At 41.6% G+C, this 20622-nt stretch overlaps 1 protein-coding gene across 2 annotated transcripts in view; it reads left to right on the plus strand.

The window, feature by feature from the left end:
• LOC115474456 (gastrula zinc finger protein XlCGF58.1-like) overlaps positions 1-6505 on the plus strand; it is a 73331-nt gene extending 66826 nt beyond the window's left edge. Inside the window, exons 6-7 of one of the 2 annotated variants that reach the window (XM_030209937.1) lie at positions 3986-4480; positions 4622-6505. In XM_030209937.1, the coding sequence (XP_030065797.1) occupies positions 3986-4480; positions 4622-6003 (1877 nt within the window). In that variant the 3' untranslated portion in view covers positions 6004-6505. Of the gene's footprint in view, positions 1-3985 lie in introns of both variants that reach the window. The other variant, XM_030209929.1, reaches the window with a different exon arrangement.
• Positions 6506-20622: the final 14117 nt, after the last annotated feature.

Consider the following 20622-nt stretch of genomic DNA (forward strand, 5'->3'; position numbering starts at 1 on the left):
CTGTGGCAGATACACATCCATAAGGCATCTGACAGGATTACAAGAGAAAGACTCAGACAGAGGGTAGGTGGGCTTTTTTGGTCAGATTAGATTGCTAGATGGGCTTTTCAGTCTGAGTCATTGTCTGAGAATAGGTGGAGTTTCACTGTCTTTTGTTAACTCCAGTCTCTGTGATCTTTGGAGATGTGTTGATGGACTTAGGTAATCACCCAGCTAGTTTTTGTTGTCAGTAGTTTCCAGGGGGAAGTGAAGTCTTTGGAGCTGTATATATATATTTTTTTATTTGTATCTGATCCAGCAAAATCAATAACTCTGACAATTAAACTCATATCATGCTACATTGTGGTAAGATAAAGTTCATGTGCCAGAGCCACATTAGGAATCGTAGAGCGGAAGAGTTGTGTTATGTTCCTTATGTGCTTTAGTTTTCTTGTGTAGCTGAGATCAGGCATTTAAGTTGGATCAGTAGGGTATGCCTTTTTAAAAAGGGTGGTTTTTAGTATTTTCTGGAAGTTTAGGTGGTCGTACATCGTTTTCAAGGCTTTTGGTAGCGCGTTCTACAGTTGTGTGCTTATGTAAGAAAAGCTGGATGCGTAGACAGATTTGTATTTAAGTCCTTTACAGCTTGGGTAGTGTAGATTTACATATGTTCTTGTTAATTCAGATGTGTTTCTGGTTGGTAAGTCGATTAAGTCTGTCATGTATCCAGGGGCTTCACCTTAGATGATTTTGTGAACCAGGGTGCAGATTTTGAAGGCAATGCGTTCTTTGATTGGGAGCCAGTGTAATTTTTCACGGAGGGGTTTAGCACTTTCAAATCGCGTTTTTCCAAATATAAGCCTAGCTGCCATGTTTTGAGCGGTCTGAAGTTTCTTTAAGGTTTGTTCTTTGCATCCTACATAGATTCCATTGCAGTAATGGAAAGAAGGCAAATCCATCCAGCTCTGCCACCAAGAGGATTGAAACCCAGTGTGTCTTAAACGAAAGTGTTAGAAATAATGGCGGCTACTGGGTTCAAGGGAGCATTTCATGCAAATTACCCCAGCTTTCTGGGAAGCCAACTTCAGCTTTACTGCCATTCTCTACTCGTTGGCTAGCATTATCCTTTCTTTGGCCCTCTAAATTTTCATGAGTGAGCAAACATTCAAGCTCTCCATTAGATGTAGACTGAATTTCGGTTTTGGTTTTGGTTATGGCATCAAAACTGGCCCAAGGTTTGTCTCTTTGCGGATGATACCAGACATTGTAATAGGATAGACACCCCAGAGGATGTAGATAGCATGAGGAGAGATCTAGCAAAGCTTGAACAATGTTCCAGAAGTTGACAACTAAGATTTAATTCTCAAAAAAGCAGGGTCATGTACTTGGGCAGCAAAAATCCAAGGGAATGGTATAGTATTTATTTTATTTTATTTATTTATTTATTGCACTTGTATCCCACATTTTCCCACCTATTTGCAGTCTCAATGTGGCTTACAGAAATCTGTTATGGCATTACCGTAACAGAGAAGAAATACAATTGGTGTTACAAAGGGTTAATCAAGACAGGAGGGTCAGGTTATGCAGTTATACAGTGAGACATTCTGAATAAAGGAGCGTAAGGGTTGTGTTCTATTCATTAAGGATTTTCGTGGTAGGCTTTGTTAAAGAGAGAGGTTTTCAAGGCTTTGCGGAAGCTATTTAGTTCATTGATTGTTTTCAAGTGGATTGGTAGTACATTCCACATCTTCGTGCTTATGTAGGAGAAGCTGGACGTATGTGTTAACTTGTATTTGACCCTTTTGCAACTGGGGAAGTGTAGGTTGAGAAAGGTTCCACAAGATCTAGCATGTAGGTCGGGGCGTCTCCATGAATGATTTTATGAACAATCGTGCATATCTTGAACGTGGTGCGTTCTTTCAGTGGGAGCCAGTGTAGGTTCTTTCTTAAGGGTTTTGCACTTTCATATTTTGTTTTACCGAATATGAGTCTGGCTGCAGTATTTTGGGCTGTCTGGAGTTTCTTGACGGTTTGTTCTTTACAGCCAGCGTAGAGTGAGTTGCAGTAGTCCAGGTGGCTTAGTACTGGGGATTGTATTAGGATTCGAAAGATGGCCCTTGGGAAAAAAGGTTTTACTCTTTTGAGTTTCCACATGGAGTGGAACATCTTCTTCGTTGTGTTCTTCATGTGGTTTTCAAGTGTGAGATTTCGATCGATGGTAACTCCTAGAATTTTCAGATTGTTTGAAATGGGGAGGGAGAAGTTAGGGGTGGTTAAGGTGGTGAATTTCTTTGTATTGTGTTGTGATGTGAGTATAAGACATTGTGTTTTTTCCGCATTGAGTTTTAGCTGGAATGCATCTGCCCAGAGTGCATGATTTGGAAGCTTTGGTTAATTTCGTTGGTGATTTCCTTTAGGTCTTGTTTGAATGGGATGTAGATCGTGACATCATCTGCATATATGTATGGGTTAAGGTTTTGATTGTCTAATAGCTTGGCTAGTGGTATCATCATTAGGTTAAAGAGGGTTGGTGAGAGAGGGGATCCTTGGGGGACTCCATATTCAGGTATCCATGGGTCTGATGTTGCCATATTAGTTGTTACTTGGTATGATCTGGTTGTCAGGAATCCTCTAAACCAGTTAAGAACATTACCTCCAACTCCAAAGTATTCCAGGATATGTAGTAGTATTCCGTGGTTGACCATGTCGAAGGCACTGGACATATCAAATTGTAGAAGAAGTATGTTATTGCCAGTTGCAATTGTTTGTTTAAATTTGTTCATTAGGGTAACTAGTACTGTTTCAGTGCTGTAGTTCGCTCGAAATCCTGATTGAGATTCGTGTAAGATTGAGTATTTATTTAGGTAGTTTGTGAGTTGTTTCGTCACTGCACCTTCCATGAGTTTGGTTATTAACGGGATAGATGCTACTGTGCGGTAGTTGGTTAGGTCATTTGTGCTTTTCGTCGTGTCTTTAGGTAGTGGAGTCAGTAAAATATTTCCTTTATCCTTTGGGAAAAGACTATTTTGTAGCATGTAATTCAAGTGTTTCGTGAGGTCTTTTATAAATTGTTGGGGGGCGATTCTTATCAGGTTGCTGGGACAAATGTCTAGTTTGCAGTGCGATTTGGCGTATCTTTTGAGTAATTGGGAGATATTTTCGGTCGATAGCGCATCAAAGTTGGTCCATGATCGGTCTGCTGGGTATTCCCTATGTATTGGGTCTAGGCACTCAAGGAGGTTAGCATAATCGATTGTGTTGCTGGGTATAGTAGCACGTAGTTTTATGATTTTCTCTTTGAAGTAGTTGGCTAGGTTGTTTGCTGATGGGGTGTCTGTGTTGTTGGAGGTAACTGGCGTGGTATTTAGTAGGTTGTTTACAAGTTGAAAGAGTTTATGTGTATCCTTGTAGCCTGGACCGATTTTAGTTTTATAATATGTTCTTTTAGTCTGATAGTGTATTTGTATTTTCTATGTAGTTGTTTCCAGGCGTTGAGTGTTGGGTCGTCTTTTTTCTTGTTCCATGCCTGTTCAAGTCTTCTGACTTGTGTCTTTAGTTCTTCTTAGTATAGGGGGCAAAGTACTTGTTTGTATGAAAGAAGAGTGGAACTTAGGGGTGATTGTATTTGATGATCTTAAGGTGGGCTAACAGGTAGAAAGGAGAGACTGCCACTTAAATCCTCTGAGGCCACCTAACTCTCGATATTCAGGCCACTTACAAAAAATATAGGCAAGTTAGGGAAGAACTTGGGGTTATGTGGGTGAAGGCTGGTTCACACAGGACTCTGTTTCAAATTTAAAAAAAAAAAAAAAATCTTCCCCCTGATCCCCTTCCGTCCTGACAAAGGTCCCCTCTTTCCCTCCCCAAGATCTATCTCTATCCCAGGTGGTTCCGTGGGTTTGTTGAGGGCAGGAGTGCCGCCTCCTCGCTCCCACCTGTCTCAAATATGTCCTTTTCCATAACTGTAAAATTAAGGATTATACTCTTATTTTTTTTTATCCAACAGATGATGAATTTAGGAATAATAGTAAAAGAATAAGAATGTGCTATGAGCAGCAGATAGAGGAATGGAAACAGAAAGATCCCTCCAGCGACAGCACAGATCTCTCAGATGACTGTGAGGGAGGTATCAAGAGCATAATACCAACCAGTGTGAAAGCAATAGCCCAGAAAGGAGAAAGATCAAACAGAGAAGAGAGAAATTGCAGCTACTGCCCAAAACTTGTACAACCTGGAAAACTGGAAGGTGAGAGACATTTTAAAAGTGCTGATACTTGGCAAACCGTTACCATTGACTCAAATTTTATTGAGCCCCATATAAACAGGCTTAAGACTGAGGTTTATGAGTGTCAAGGTCTGCACGAAACAAACCCATCTGGATGCTCTGAAGCCTCTGAAAATCCATTAAAAAGTTCTGAATGTGATAAATATTTCAGTGAGAAAAGGAACCTACAACTGCATAAAATGGTTCACACAGGACACAAACCCTTTAAATGTTTTCGTGATAATTGTTCCAAAAGCAAAGCTCAGCAGCATTTGCATAAAAGGACTCACACAGGAAACAAAGTATTTAGATATTCTAAATGGAGCCTGCTAAGGCATAAAATAGCCCACACAGGACACAACCTTTTTAACTGTTCAGAATGTGATAAATGTTTCAAAAGGGAAGCCCAGCTTAAAGTGCATGAAATGACTCATACTGGAGAGAAACCTTTTAAGTGTGGTCAATGTGATAAATGCTTTAAAAGTAAGTGTGAGCTGCAAAGGCATGAAGTGATTCATACAGGAGAGAAACCATTCAAGTGTTCAGAATGTGATAAATGTTTCAAAAGGAAGAGCTCGTTGAAACTCCATCAAATGACCCATACTGGAGAGAAACCTTTTAAGTGTCCTCAATGTGATAAATGCTTTAAAAGTAAGTGTGAGCTGCAGAGGCATGAAGTGATTCATACAGGAGAGAAACCATTTAATTGTCCAGAATGTAATAAATGTTTCAAAAGGAGGGCCCTACTGAAAGTGCATCGATTAACTCATACTGGAGAGAAACCGTTTCAGTGTAGTCAATGTAATAAGCGTTTCAACAGCAAGTGTGAGCTGCAAAACCATGAAGTGATGCACACAGAAGAGAAACCATTTAATTGTTCAGAATGTGATAAATGTTTCAAACGGAAGGGCCCACTGAAATTGCATCAAATGAATCACACTGGGGAAAAACCTTTTAAATGTTCTCAATGTAACAAATGTTTCAAAAGGAAGTTTGAGCTGCAAAGCCATGAAGTGTCACATACAAAAGAGAAACCATTTAATTGTTCAGAATGTGATAAATGCTTCAAAAGGAAGGCTGAGCTAAAATGGCATGAAAGGGCTCATACAAGAGAAACACCATTTAAATGTTTAGGATGTGAAAAATGTTTTAAAAGCAAGTGTGAGCTGAAGAAACATGAACTGACTCATACAAGAGAGAAACCATTTAACTGTCCAAAATGCGATAAAAGCTTCAAAAGGAAGGCTGAGTTGAAAAGGCATGAAATGTCCCATACTGGAGAGAAACCTTTTAAATGTTCTCAATGTGATAAATGTTTCAAAAGCAAGTGTGAGCTGAAAGTGCATGAAAAAATTCACGCAGGGGAAAAACCCTTTAAATGTTTAGAATGTAATAAAAGTTTCTCTCAGAAAAAGAACCTGCAACTGCATAAAATGGCTCACACAGGACATAAACCATTTAAATGTTCAGAATGTCATAAATGTTTCAAAAGCAAAGCCCAGCTGCAACAGCATGAAACAGTTCATAAAAGAGAAAAACCATTTAAATGTTCTGAATGTGATAAATGCTTTACTCGAAAAGTGTATCTGCAAATACATAAAATGATTCATACAGGGGAGAAACCATTTAATTGTTCAGAATGTCATAAATGTTTCAAAAGGAAGTCTGACCTGCAACGGCATAAAAGGATTCATACAGGAGACAAACCATTTAAATATTCTGAGTGTGACACTAGTTTCAGTCAGAAAAGGAAACTGTAGCTGCATAAAATGGGTCACACAGGATAGAAACAATTTAAATGTTCAGAATGTCATAAATGTTTCAAAAGTAAGGCTGAGCTGCAATGGCATGAAAAGACTCATACAATAAACCAGTTAAATATTCAGAATGTCATAAATGTTTCAGAAGTGAAGCCCAGCTGCAATGATATATAGAGGTATATTTTCAAAGCAGTTAGACTTACAAAGTTCCGGAAGTTTGTAAGTCTAAGTGCTTTGAAAATGAGCCACATAGTGACTCATATGGGAGAAAACCAATTTAAATACTCTGAATGTGGTAAAGGTTTCAGTGTAAAAGACCATTTGTAATGCATTAAATGATTTATTTGAATAGTTTCTTTTGTATCAATTCTTACTCAGATATTTCAGAAGCAATGCTGAGCTGCAATGGCATATAGCGATTCATATGAGACAAACTAAATGTTTTTGAATGTGATGTACATTTCAATCACAAAAGCAATTTGCAGTGGCATGACATGACTCACATGGGGTCCTTTGATTATTGTAATAAAACGACCCCACTTTACTGTGTTGGTGTTGTGACAGCTCTCCACTATTTGATAAACGTTTCAGTCAGAAAAGGAACTTGCAATTGGGTAAAATGGCTCACATAGGACATAAATCATATACATTTTCTAATGTGATAAATCTTTCAAGAGAAAATGTGAACTGAAATGACATGAAATTACTCACACAGCATTTGGAGGCAGCAACAGAGAAGGTTTCTGTGATAGCTGAAGTGGAAATGGAGAGAGGAGCCCCAGAAATGTAAGATAGCATAATGGAATCCTGGTCCAATAACTTAAAACTTAAATTTAACAGAGATAAGAACTAAATTCTTAATCATAACAAATCCTTATCAACCATTTTATTCCAATCATTTTACCATTGATAACACATTAGACGCACTGGAGACCAATCAACCAACAACTATTATACGAGCCACAGGTAACTAAAGTAGTGTCCAACATCTTCAATTCACTGTGGAAATTAAAAAGATTAAAACCATACTTTCTAACTCGTTCTTCAGATCCCTTACCCAATCACTAGTACTATCCAAATTCGACTATTGTAATGCCATTTGTGCTGGACTAAAAACTTCTCTAATCAAAAAATTACAGTCTGCCCATCTAGTACTTAAGAGTTCCCTGCTACTCTAAAGCAACCCCATTGTTATTAAAACTACTTGGGCTTCCAATTAATGCATGTTTCACATTAAAGTTATGTACATTTGTCTACCAAATAATTTATGGTTTGTCTCCATCATATATGCAAAACCTTATTGAGCTGTCGACAAGAAATATTAATAAGTCTTCCAGAGACCCCCTTGCCTTACATTACCTACAATGTAATAAAATTAAATATAAAAGACTCATACTGCTGGTTTCTCATATCAATGTACCAAGCGATGGAACTCACTACCTAAACAACTACGGCACTAAAAAGAATACTCATTTCGTAAAATGCTAAAAACATACCTGGTAAAATTGATTATTGCTGATGGAAGAATTCAACCCAATATTTAATACACCACAGATTTAAAATCTTATTGTTTCCCTTACCTGTCACCCAATGTTTCTTTATTTTTTTTTAACTTTTATGTCAAGAATTCTTTTCTTTTCTTTTGAGTGGCTCGTGCCAAATCGGGGAAAACTTGTATCTTTTGTCCCAAGAAAGAGTCACTAATATGCCTGAAATATGACCGAAGAATGTTATTTCAATCAGGCTCAAGTGCAAATGTTACCAATAATGTCGTTCTTTCAGAAATAAGTTCAAGAGAAGATTTAAATTAGTAGGAGGATCAGCTTGAGGTTTATCTTTAGATAATCCAGGTATTCCTGTTATATATTGGGTTTCTTAAGCATATCCAAAGCATTTATCAAAGGAGATTTTGGAAAGTTCAAAAATCTCAAGTTGTTCCTGCGTCCATTATTTTCAAGGAATTCTAACTTTCTTGGATTTCTCTTTCTTTAATTAAAGCCTCTGTAAGATTTTGTAATTTCTCAATTCTCCTTCTATTTTCAAAGTTTTAACACTCTGCTCTTGAATTTGATCGGACAATATCTGATTAGATTTTTTAAAATCAGTTATTTCACCCTTAACTGAAGTATTCATCAAAAGTAAGGTATTGTTCACGCCCTGAATGGCATCCCATAATGTATTCATAGTCACCACTGCAGGTCTCATTAATCCTCCGGTACACATGGTCCCGATCTCCTGGGCAGTAGAAGCAGTATCTCGTAAAGAGTCCTGCATCGATGTCTTTTTACCCAGGGTTGAAGTACTCATGGGTCCTCCTACAAGCGCTGAGGGTCTAGGAAATTCCGAGGCCTCAGAATGCCATGACCCCACGAGTATCGAATCACCTCCGGGTCGCGGAGGTACTGTGTAAGATGGAGGACTCAAACGTCACTCCTTCAATGCTGCACTCGACTCTCTGTTCTTCAGGGATCCCAACTCGAAAGCTCTCCAAAGTCATCTGGCGAGAAGCGGGGATTGGCGGTGGAACCGCCGTCTTCCCCTTTCTCTTCCCCATCCTAGGATCGGAAAGATAAATCCTTCGTCAGAGCATTGTTAAAACTCAAGAGCTGCAGGTCCCGACTTCCGCTCCTGACAGGAGAATTTGGAATGGGTAAACATTACTCCTATGAAATGGCCTGAAGTAACAAAAAAGGAGCCCCAAATTGGAAGAGTCCTGGCCCAGATGGAGTGACCAATGTTTGGCTCAAACAGTTAACATCTGTCCACCAAGACATGGCAAATTGCAAAATCAATTGATCAGGCAGCCAGATCTGATATCTCAACTGGCTGATATCAAGCAGAACACTTCTTCTTCCAAAAGGAAATCCAAGTAACATTCTTCAAAATTAGACTGATAATATCTACCTACAGTCTATAAGCTATTCACTGCATTAGATGCTGATAGAATATACAATCATATGTATTCTATTAACATCATGGCGATAGAGCAGAAGGCGAAGAACACTGCAAAATCGGAGGACCATATACCACTATGTAAAAGAGTGCCAGAGTTGCTGTTTTTTTATGGAAGAACTCTGCTGATCACACTACTCCCTACTCTGGCAATAGAGCAGAAGGGCAATAAGAGAGGAGCATATGTAACATATAGTAACATAGTAGATGACGGCAGAAAAAGACCTGCACGGTCCATCCAGTCTGCCCAACAAGATAATTTCACGTGTGCTACTTTTTGTGCATACCTTACCTTGATTTGTATCTGCCATTGTCAGGGCACAGACCGTATATGGAACGAAAAACTAGCTAATCTACTATAATAAAAAGCACCTCTAACGTTCTGAAGCTGACTCCATGGCTTCAGTGAAGGGTTCGTAAGGTTAAACTCTCTCTGCCCCGCCCTCGCGTCAAAACATGATGACGTCGAGGGCGGGTAATCAGAAGGCAGGACTGAGGGAACGAACTCACCTCCAACATTCTGAAGCTGACTCCGTGGTTTCAGTGAAGGGTTCGTAACAGCTTCAATGGAGCTAATCAGGGGACAGTGGACAATCGCTGGGTGGTTGGAGGGGGGGCAGGGGACAGAGGAGAATCGCAGGGTGGCTGGAGAGGAGCAGGGGACAGAGGACAATCGCTGCTGGGTGGCTGGAGGGGGGCAGGGGAGAGAGCAGAATCGCTGGGTGGCTGGAGGGGGGGTAGGGGAGATAAGAATCACTGGGTGGCTGGAGGGGGGGCCAGGGGAGAGAGGAGAATCGCTGGGTGGCTGGAGGGGGGCAGGGGAGACAGGACAATCACACACACTCTCTCTCACACAGACACACTCGCACCCAGTCTCACTCTCTCTCTGTCACACACACACACTTGCACGGTGCTGCCAACCACGCAGGGGGGGGAGAGGCAGGGGGTCCTGAGACCACAGGGGAGGGGAGGGGAATGCAGAGAGGGGGAGGGGGTCCTGAGACCTGAGAGGGGGGAGGGGATCCTGAGACCAGAGGGGGAGGGGGTCCTGAAGCCACAGAGGGAGGGGGGAGGTATCTCTGTCACACACACACACTCTCACAGTCTGTGTCTTTCTCTCTCACACTATATCACATTCACATTCACTCTCTGTGTCACACAGTCACTCTCACACACTCAGTCTCATACACTCGGTCTCACAGAGAGTCTGTGTATCGCACACATACTCTCTCACATTCTGTCTCACATACACTCTCTCTCACACACACACACTCTCTCACACTCACTGTGTCTCACATATGCACTCGCACACACTCTCATTGAAACACACACACTCTCATTCTCTCTCACACACACACACACTCTCTCTCTCTCTCTGTCACACACACACACTCACACATTCACTGTCATTCACACAGTCACTCTTACACACACTCTCTCAAACATACACACTCCGAGGTAAACCTTGCTAGTGCCCGTTTCATTTGTGTCAGAAACGAGCCTTATTTACTAGTGTTGAATAAAGCCATCAGGACCAGTGCTAACAAAAGCAGAAATCTTAGTAAAGCATGGATTGACTATAAGAAAGCCTCTGATAGCGTCCCACATTCCTGGGTAATAAATTGTTTTGAAATGTGTAAAATCAACCTTGAATGGATTGAATACATCAAGTTTCCCATGAAAATGTGGCAAACCATGTTCCACCTACAGTATGCAGATGGACAATTTGTCATTCCTGACATCAAGATTCAGCGAGGTATATTTCAGGGAGACTTCCTGTCCCTGCTTCTGTTTTGCTTGGCACATCATCCACTGAGGGGCCCTTTGATTAAGCTGTGTAGGCGTCTACATGCACCCAACATGCATCAATTTGGAGATATTGTCTGGCTACCATGTGGCCTGGGCAGTAATTGTATTTTTTACCTACGTCCACTATGCGTGCCAGAAAATTTTTATTTTCCTGCTCACAGCGCAATCCGGGAGGTAATCATCATTCCACATGCGTAGACGATTACCACGTGAGACCTTATCACTAAGGCAGTGGGTGGCAGTAAGGTCTCAGACCCAAAATGGACACGCGCCAATTTTTATTTTCCTGCACATCTTTTTTGCAAAAATTTTAAAAAAGGTCTTTTTTTACAGGAACGCTGAAAAATGGATGTGTGCGCACCCAAAATGCGCCTACACTAGCACAGCCCATTTTTCAGCGCACCTTAGTAAAAGGACTCCTGAGTACTCATATTGGGCTATGAGTTTAGCCTTACTCCAAAATATGCCAACAATCCAGAGGTTACATCACACTTACTGTTTGTAGATTACCTGAAACTCTACAGTTCCATCGCACTTACTGTATATATAAACATCTAGGAGTGGAGTTGCAATTGTTGACACTCCGATGTTTATTTCACACTTGATATGTTTCCAAGATTCCAAGTGTTGCTCTACAGTTGGTCCGAATTTCAAGGGGGTATGTTGGGGGCATGTTTTGGATGGGATATGGGCAGCACCAAAAGATAGACATTTTTCTGCAATATTGGAACAAAATTAAAACGTCTAGGGCCAACATTATGTTTCAGACAGAAAAGCAAGCTGTAGTTGCATAAAGTGACTGACACGGGAGGGAACTGTTACTCCAGGAACAATTTGTGGATCAACATTGGATACATGAATGGTTAAGGAGAGGTGAATTGAAACCTAAAGATGAGCGATTGATAGTTTCAGCCCAGGACAGTGGATTATGGACAAGATGGTTTGCAGCAAGCATTGAAAAAACTGGTGCAACAGATATCTATAGATAGATTCTGTAAGAAAGAGCTGAAACAGTTACTTATCTCATGGCTGGCTGCGAAGTGCTGACGGCGAAATTTTTTCATACAGAAAGAGACAACAAGGTGGTGCGTCACATTCATTGGAAACTATATAAGCATTACAACATCAGTGTACCAGAGAAGCATTAGGATTATGGCCCTAAGAGAATTGTGGAAAACAAAGAAGTTATGGTCACATGGCAAATCCCCATCCTGATTGATAAAAAGCTGGACGCCAGAAAACCGGATATAGTAGTAAAAAAGAAAAAAAAATCTTTATACAAAATAGTGTTGTTAAAAAAACCATCACTAGACCCTACCTGTCCTTCCAACTACCGCCCCATCTCTCTCCTACCCTTCCTCTCCAAGATACTTGAACGCGCCATTCACAGCTGCTGCCTTGATTTTCTCTCCTCTCATGCCATCCTCGATCCGCTTTAATCCAGTTTTCGCGCTCTACAGTCGACAGAAATGGCACTCACTAAAGTCTGTAATGACTTGTTCCTTGCCAAATCCAAAGGTCACTACTCCATCCTCATCCTCCTCGACCTATCCGTTCTTTTGACATTGTCAATCATAATTTACTTCTTGCTACACTATCCTCATTTGGGTTCCAGGGCTCTGTCCTCTCCTGGTTCTCCTGTTATCTCTCCCACCGTACCTTCAGAGTACATTCTCATGGATCTTCCTCCACCCCCATCCCGCTCTCTGTTGGAGTTCCTCAGGGATCTGTCCTTGGACCCCTTCTTTTTTCAATCTACAACTCTTCCCTGGGCTCGCTAATCTCATCTCATGGTTTCCAATATCATCTTTATGCTGACGACACCCAGCTTTATCTCTCCACACCAGACATCACTGCGGAAACCCAGGCCAAAGTATCGGCCTGCTTATCCGACATTGCTGCCTGGACGTCCAACCGCCACCTGAAACTGAACATGGCCAAGACGGAGCTCATTGTCTTTCCACCCCAACCCACTTCTCCTCTCCCTCTACTCTCTATTTCAGTTGACAATACCCTCATCCTCCCCGTCTCATCTGCCCACAACCTCGGAGTCATCTTCGACTCCTCCCTCTCCTTTTCTGCGCATATCCAGCAGACAGCCAAGACCTGCCGCTTCTTTCTCTCTCTATAACATCAGCAAAATTCGCCCCTTCCTCTCTGAGCACACCACCCGAACTCTCATCCACTCTCTCATTACCTCTTGCCTTGACTACTGCAACCTACTCCTCACTGGCCTCCCACTTAGCCATCTATCCCCCCATCTATCCCCCCTTCAATCCGTTCAGAACTCTGCTGCGCATTATATCTTCCGCCTTGACCGATATGCTCATATCACCCCTCTCCTCAAGTCACTTCACTGGCTTCCGATCAGGTACCGCATACAGTTCAAGCTTCTCCTACTAACCTACAAATGCACTCGATCTACAGCCCCTCAATACCTCTCTACCCTCATCTCCCCGTACACTCCTACCCGTAACCTCCGCTCACAGGACAAATCCCTCCTCTCAGCGCCCTTCTCCACCACCGCCAACTCCAGGATCTGCCCTTTCTGCCTCGCCTCACCCTATGCTTGGAATAAACTCCATGAGCCCATACGCCAAGCCCTCTCCCCATCTTCAAATCCTTGCTCAAAGCCCACTTCTTCAATGTCGCTTTCGGCACCTAACCATGATACCTCCATTCAGGAAATTTAGACTGTCCCAATTTGATTGTACTTTTGTGTCCTTTAGACTGTAAGTTCCTTTGAGCAGGGACTGTCCTTCTTTGTTAAATTGTACAGCGCTGCGTAACCCTAGTAGCGCTTTAGAAATGTTAAGTAGTAGTAGTAGTAGTTGTTAAACTGCTTTATAAAGCAAAAAAAAAAAATCAAATCACGTTGCACCCCCTTCTCCCCCCTCCCCCCCCCCAACAAGAACTCTGGCTTTCAATCATGGCCTAAATAAAATTTGAGATCCTTATCCATGTACATTGTATCTTTTATTACAGGAGTTCTAAATTACTTACATGCAGTTCTGATTCCGTTGCCCAGTATGAACTGTTCGTTCATCGCAAGCTCATCTCTTAACTATTCTCCCACACACTAAACTCAAGTGAGATGATTTGCATCACTGAGGGGTACTTTTATGACGCTGCAGCAAAAGGGGATCTGTGCTGGCATTGGCATGTGTTTTTGATGCACGCTGAGGCTCTCTTTCACCACAGCAGGTCAAAGGCTGCTTTTTTTTTGTTTGTTTTTTTAAAGAAATGGCCGTGCGGCAAGTGAAGCACTTACCACACACCCATTTCGGGGGTGGGGGGAGCACCCATTGAGGTGACGGTAAGAGTTCCTGTGCTAACCTGGCAGTAACTGGGCAGTGACTACCGCCAAGTACACACCAGTGCTACAAAAATAAAAATATTTTTTTGAATCTCACCAATGTGGACTTTAACATACTGTAATTGCTTGAATATTAATTTGTTTCTTTATATATTTGAACAGTGATGTTATTTACTTGACAAGTCGATTTTTGCTTGTTTTAATATATGTAAATTGTTAAATAAAGAATTTAAAAATATATATATATATATTTTTGTAGCGCTGGAAATGGCGCATGCTGGAGTGGGAACTACCGCCAGAATGCTGAGTGGTAAGCCCACGTTGGGCTTACTGCTGCTTTGTAAAAGACCCCCTCTGTGTTTTGCTGCCTTGCTCCTCAGCTCTGGAATACACTCCCAATTTAAGGCAAGAAAACTCCTAGAAGAAGTTCAAATCATTTGATAAAACCTGGCTATTACCGATATCCTACAATACTTGATGATCTTGGTAACAAAGCTCAGATATTCCTACTTCTAATGTATTTTTAGTTCTAAATATTTGTGCTACCTTTTTTATCCTCCCTTTGGTTGTGCTTCCATTGTCTACATCACGGGCGTAGTTTGACTCTAATTTAGTGTCTTTGATATGTCTGTGGTGGTATGTCAAAGGTACCTTTTGTTGAGAGTTAAGCAAAAATGCCTCCGCTATCTCCACTTGCACATCCTCTGCTAAGTCCTCCCATTTTAGGCTAGTCACATAGTGTTGTAGCTGCCAATAGTGAAAGAAGTCTCCAGGTGTCAACAGTTTTAGTCTTTGAAGTTCTGTGAATGGCTTGAGCCTCCCCTCCTCGATGAGTATCTGTTGCAAATAAATTATTCCTTGTCTTTCCCATCGCTTAAACGTGGTATAGAGATCTCTAGGCAGGACACCCAGGTTTCCTCTCAGGGTTAGATATGGTGTAGTCTTATGTGAAAAGTGATGCATATTACAGATCCACCTCCATGCTTTTTGGGCTAGTTGCAAGATATTGGAAATCTTCAAAACAGGAGAAGCTCCTCTGTCTAGGCCGTGTAAGATGCTGCTAAAATGGTAGGGATTGAATACGTTCTTTTCTATTTGGGTTGCCGAAAAATCTGTAATATCGCGGAACCAGTCATTGATGTGTCTCATTGCACAAGCTACAGTCATGTGCCGCATGCTCAGCAGGCCCAGCCCCCCATACTCTTTGGGGATCTGCATCACTTCCAAGGGTAATCTCGGTCTCTTCCCCTGCCATAAGTACTTTTTTAACATTGCATTCAATTGTTTCTCATCTTTGTGCTTGACTGCTTAAATATTTTAAATTTAAATGCTTTACTTTTTGTCTATTAGATTGTAAGCTCTTTGAGCAGGGACTGTCTTTCTTCTGTGTTTGTACAGCACTGCGTACACTTTGTAGCACTCTAGAAATGTTAAATAGTAGTAGTAGTAGTTAGTAAGATATAAAGATAAAACCTGAAACGCATAGAGCCAACGTGGGACTATCATCATGTTATACAATGCTATGCGTCCCTTGAGAGAGAGAGGGAACACCTGCCATTGTCTCAGCCTTATTGCCGTTTCAGATATCAGCTTTTGAATGTTAAGACTATAAAGATGAGACATGTCACGTGGGATCCGCACCCCCAGGTACTTGATGGCTACCTCTGCTCTTTGCAAGGAGAACACTGGCCTCTCATTAGTACTGGGTCCAGACTGAATGTGCATGATATGAGATTTCTCTAGATTAACTTTGAATCCCGAGAGCCTGCCAAATTGGGAGACCCTATCTATCAGTATCGGTAAAGATAAAGCCGGTTTGGTGGTCACTATCAATAGCTCATCTGCAAAGGCCATCATTTTCACTGTCTCTCCCCCTACCTCCACTCCAGTTATGTCCCCTTCTCTTTTTAGGTCCCTCAACAGGGGTTCTATCGAGAGGAGAAACAGGGCCGGGGACAGTGGGCAGCCCTGTCTCATGCCCCTCACTATGGGGAATTGGTTTGTTCTTGCACCATTTATTAGCACTGCAGCTTTGGGGTTTGAATATAGTGTTTGGATTGCCTGGTATGCCCATCCCTTAATGCCAATATGTTGCAACACTGTGAACATATACTCCCATCCTACTCTGTCGAATGCTTTTTCGGCATCCCGGCTCACCAATATTGCCTCATTATCCGCGTGATAACATTGTCCCATTGCCAGGAGTAAACACCTCACATTCACTACAGCGTGCCTATTGCGTACAAATCCCACTTGCTCCGGTTCAATTAAATTCGGCAGCAGGCTTTGTAATCTGTTTGCAAGGAGTTTGGCCAAGATTTTTGTATCCACGTTAATTAGGGATATAGGCCTGTATGAATCTGCCTGTGTTTCATTCCTTCCTGGTTTCAAAAGCAACGTAATTAACGCTTCATTAGCATGAGCTGGGAATTCCCCAAGTTCCACCACCTCCTCATAGTATGATTGCAGTGGTCCTATTACTGCCGGGCCTAGGAGTTTGTAAAATTCACTGGGGAACCCATCGGGTCCTGTAGATAATATCTGAAGCTGTAAATAGCTGACATGATGGAAAGCTCATCATGAGAGCAAACAGCTAGAGGGCAGCATGACCTATGGGTCACGGGAAAAATGTGAGAATTCCTCGTACCCAGGGGGCTAATGATGAAAACCAAGAACTAATAGTGTCCCACCATGAGCTATCAATAAACCCTTTATAATCTTCAGCGTTAAGTTTTGCCAAGGAAAGAATGCGTGTCATTGCATTTTTAACTATTACAGATTGATTTCGGATAACACTACAACAGGAAGTTTAATTTACAATACTACACACTCCTCCTGATTGAGCCAACATAAAATCAACAGCCATCCTTGTATGCATGGCATATTGTGCAGTTTCATCTATTTGTTGATGTAGTGCAGACACAACAATATTTAATTCATGGGTCACAACATGCAATAGTGATTGTAAACGTCTTATTGACATACCTAATTCCGCAGAGACTGCAGGGGCAGCAAAGGGTATCCAGGCAGTAGCTGATAAGGCATCTAAACGTACTTTTGTGAGTGGATATGTGGAATTAATATAATCTAAAGCTAGTTGTAATGCTTCATCATCAGTGCTTGCAGAGGGCACTGCTGAGGGAGTATTCACGGACCTCTGGCTGTTGATGAGGTAGCATTAAAATGACATAGATCAAAAGTTTCATTTCGCCAGAGAACTTGTCCATCATCTCTGCGACATGTATTATTGGAAAAACAGATGTGATGACCACTCAAATGTATCATAGTATGTCCAAAGATTGTAGCGGGAACAGAAGAAAAAGATGACATCACAGGAGTACATATAATACAGTCAATCAAGTTCAATGTCTTAGCTGCCATTTGAATGCGCTCAATGTAGGTGTTAGCAGAGGTGTGTCCGGGCAATAAGAAAACTAGGACTGTGCTGAGGAGGAGGATGGTGACGGACAGGGGCTGAGGTCTGCCAAATGTACCTATGTTGTGTGGTCCGTGAGTCGGGCTGCAGTAGCGGTTAATTCCTTAATAGTGAACGGTCCAATGTAAACCGGATCCTTCCACGTTTTGTGAGTGAAGTTCTTCCGGAGTACCAGTTGTCCAATCTGAAAAGAAACAGAAGGAGACTTGTCATTTGGAGCAACAGTGCCTTACTTTGTAGAAGTCAAGACGGTGCCTTCAGCCAAGGACATTAGCGGTTGCAATTGACGCCAATATGTATGAGGAGTAACCTGTGGTGACACAACAGGTGGTCTCATCTGCCTACCAGTTTGCAACTGGAAGGGGGAAATTTTTTAACGCTTCAGCGGGCTGCTTCGCAGTGACATAAGGGCTAATGGCAAAATATCATACCAATTATACTTATGATCCGGGGCCGAGGCATGCAGAGCATGTAACAGCACCCTCAATTTTGTTTTTAAAATGCCATTATAACGCTCAGCCAGACCACTGGAAGTGGGACGATACACAGCCACCTTGCGGTGTGTGATATTCATAACAGATTGTAATTCCTGCAACAGTAACTGCTGTAAAAAGTTTAATAAAGACTGAGATCTGATTTCTTAAAAGAGCCAGTAACAGGCCAGGTAAGGAAAGGATCTTTAACTGCATATTTGGCCCATTTAACACAGGTTTCTGCAATAAGCTTTGAATCAAAAGGGAAAGTTTCCCTAACATGGACAAGGGGGGAACAACTCTTGCGGCTATCAATATACAAGACATACGGTGCTTGTGATGAGGGTGTTGGGGGTTGTGGGGTTTTGGGACTTTTAGATTGAAAACGTTTCATGATAATGTAGCCTAACCAAAAGAGGAGAGCAAAATAAACAATAAACAAAACTATAGCGAGAAGCAGGTAAAGCACAAGCACCAGTATTATAACAACAACAGAGAAGTTTTGCTTCAGATTATATACTTACAGTCTCGTTTCCAGTGTTTGCTCTCTTGTACTTACTCACCTCAGATTGGCCACTTCTGAAGTTTATAAGAAAGAAAGACACATACCTTTATAGTCTAAATCAACAAGAACACGCGGTCCTGCCACGGTCGCCAATTGTTTAAAAACCCTACAATCTTTGGACATACTATGATACATTTGAGTGGTCATCACATCTGTTTTTCCAATAATACATGTCGCAGAGATGATGGACAAGTTCTCTGGCGAAATGAAACTTTTGATCTATGTCATTTTAATGCTACCTCATCAACAGCCAGAGGTCCGTGAATACTCCCTCAGCAGTGCCCTCTGCAAGCACTGATGATGAAGCATTACAACTAGCTTTAGATTATATTAATTCCACATATCCACTCACAAAAGTACATTTAGATGCCTTATCAGCTACTGCCTGGATACCCTTTGCTGCCCCTGCAGTCTCTGCGGAATTAGGTATGTCAATAAGACGTTTACAATCACTATTGCATGTTGTGACCCATGAATTAAATATTGTTGTGTCTGCACTACAGGAACAAATAGATGAAACTGCACAATATGCCATGCATACAAGGATGACTGTTGATTTTATGTTGGCTCAATCAGGAGGAGTGTGTAGTATTGTAAATTAAACTTCTTGTTGTAGTGTTATCCGAAATCAATCTGTAATAGTTAAAAATGCAATGACACGCATTCTTTCCTTGGCAAAACTTAACGCTGAAGATTATAAAGGGTTTATTGATAGCTCATGGTGGGACACTATTAGTTCTTGGTTTTCATCATTAGCCCCCTGGGTACGAGGAATTCTCACATTTTTCTTTACAGTCATGGTCCTGCTGCTTTTGCTGTTATGCTGCACCCCATGTCTGCTGGCTTTATACCGAAAGTGGTGTCAGCAAACTGTAAACTTGACTGTCCCGGTTCATGTGTCCGAACGTTCAGAACATCATGACTATGAACCCTTGAGGAGACATGTCAATAAACAATATGAAAGTTTAACTCCCTTGCGCCAGGCACAGTGTACAGCTGTACAAGAAGTATCTGGGGTCTGAGAGAAACTGTTGTCCATTGCCAAGACGGCCTGATAAGCTTGAAATATAGTTTACAGTCTAACAGTGATGGCAACTATATCCTTAAGAACTTCAATTGTGAACCTTGTGTCAAGGTTCAAGGGAGGATTTGTAGATAATATCTGAAGCTGTAAATAGCTGACATGATGGAAAGCTCATCATGAGAGCAAACAGCTAAAGGGCAGCATGACCAATGGGTCAGGGGAAAAATGTGAGAACAAAGAAGTAAAGTTGTGCAGGTGAGTGCGTGGAACGGATGGGTGAGAACATAGCGTGAGAAGCTCGGAAGGAATGTAGCTGACCATTGCAGCACTAAACATTGATTGTAAGCTGAGTGAAAATATTGCTGACGTACATGATGATATGCCAACCATTGTGTAGAGATGTATATAAGTGATCCTGTAAAGGCAGAAAGCTAAGCAAAATGTGGATTATATGATTTACCATTGCAGCTTGTGAGTATTGTGATTTTGCTTCCTGTATAATGTTCTTATACAGCCTCTGTCCAAGGGAGGACAGTTGAATTAGGAAAATAAAAATTTGTTTTCCTTTTGACATTTTCTCTTAGTACATTTTGTGTATTTTACAATTGAAAGAAGGGTTTTTAAACAGTCCAGGGCTGAATGAGAAGGCTGTGCCTTGATTATTTCCTGCAATTCTTTCCCCGTTATCGGTTTATTAAGCTCGTCCAGCTCTGTCTCGGTTAGTCGGGTCAAACAAGCGTGATCTAAGTATTGTTTAACGGTACTCAAGGGGGGGGGATGGTTGTGTCGTATACATGTCTTGGTAGAATTCCTGGAATACCTTCTCTTTCTGATTTTGTACGTGGCCCTCCTTGTCCTTTACAGCCATGATTGTTCTGTTCCCTCCCCAAGTTTTGATTACCCGCGCTAACAGGGCCCCTGTTTTGTTCCCATAGCGCTGCAGTTGATATTTCCTGTACACTAACACTCTGGAGGCTGTCTCGTGGAGAAGGATGTTCAGTGCTATTTGCGCTGACTGCATTTGTTCTTTAAAATGAGAGTTAG

Source organism: Microcaecilia unicolor, chromosome 1 (assembly GCF_901765095.1).
Source record: "Microcaecilia unicolor chromosome 1, aMicUni1.1, whole genome shotgun sequence".
Taxonomy (NCBI): Eukaryota; Metazoa; Chordata; class Amphibia; order Gymnophiona; family Siphonopidae; genus Microcaecilia; species Microcaecilia unicolor.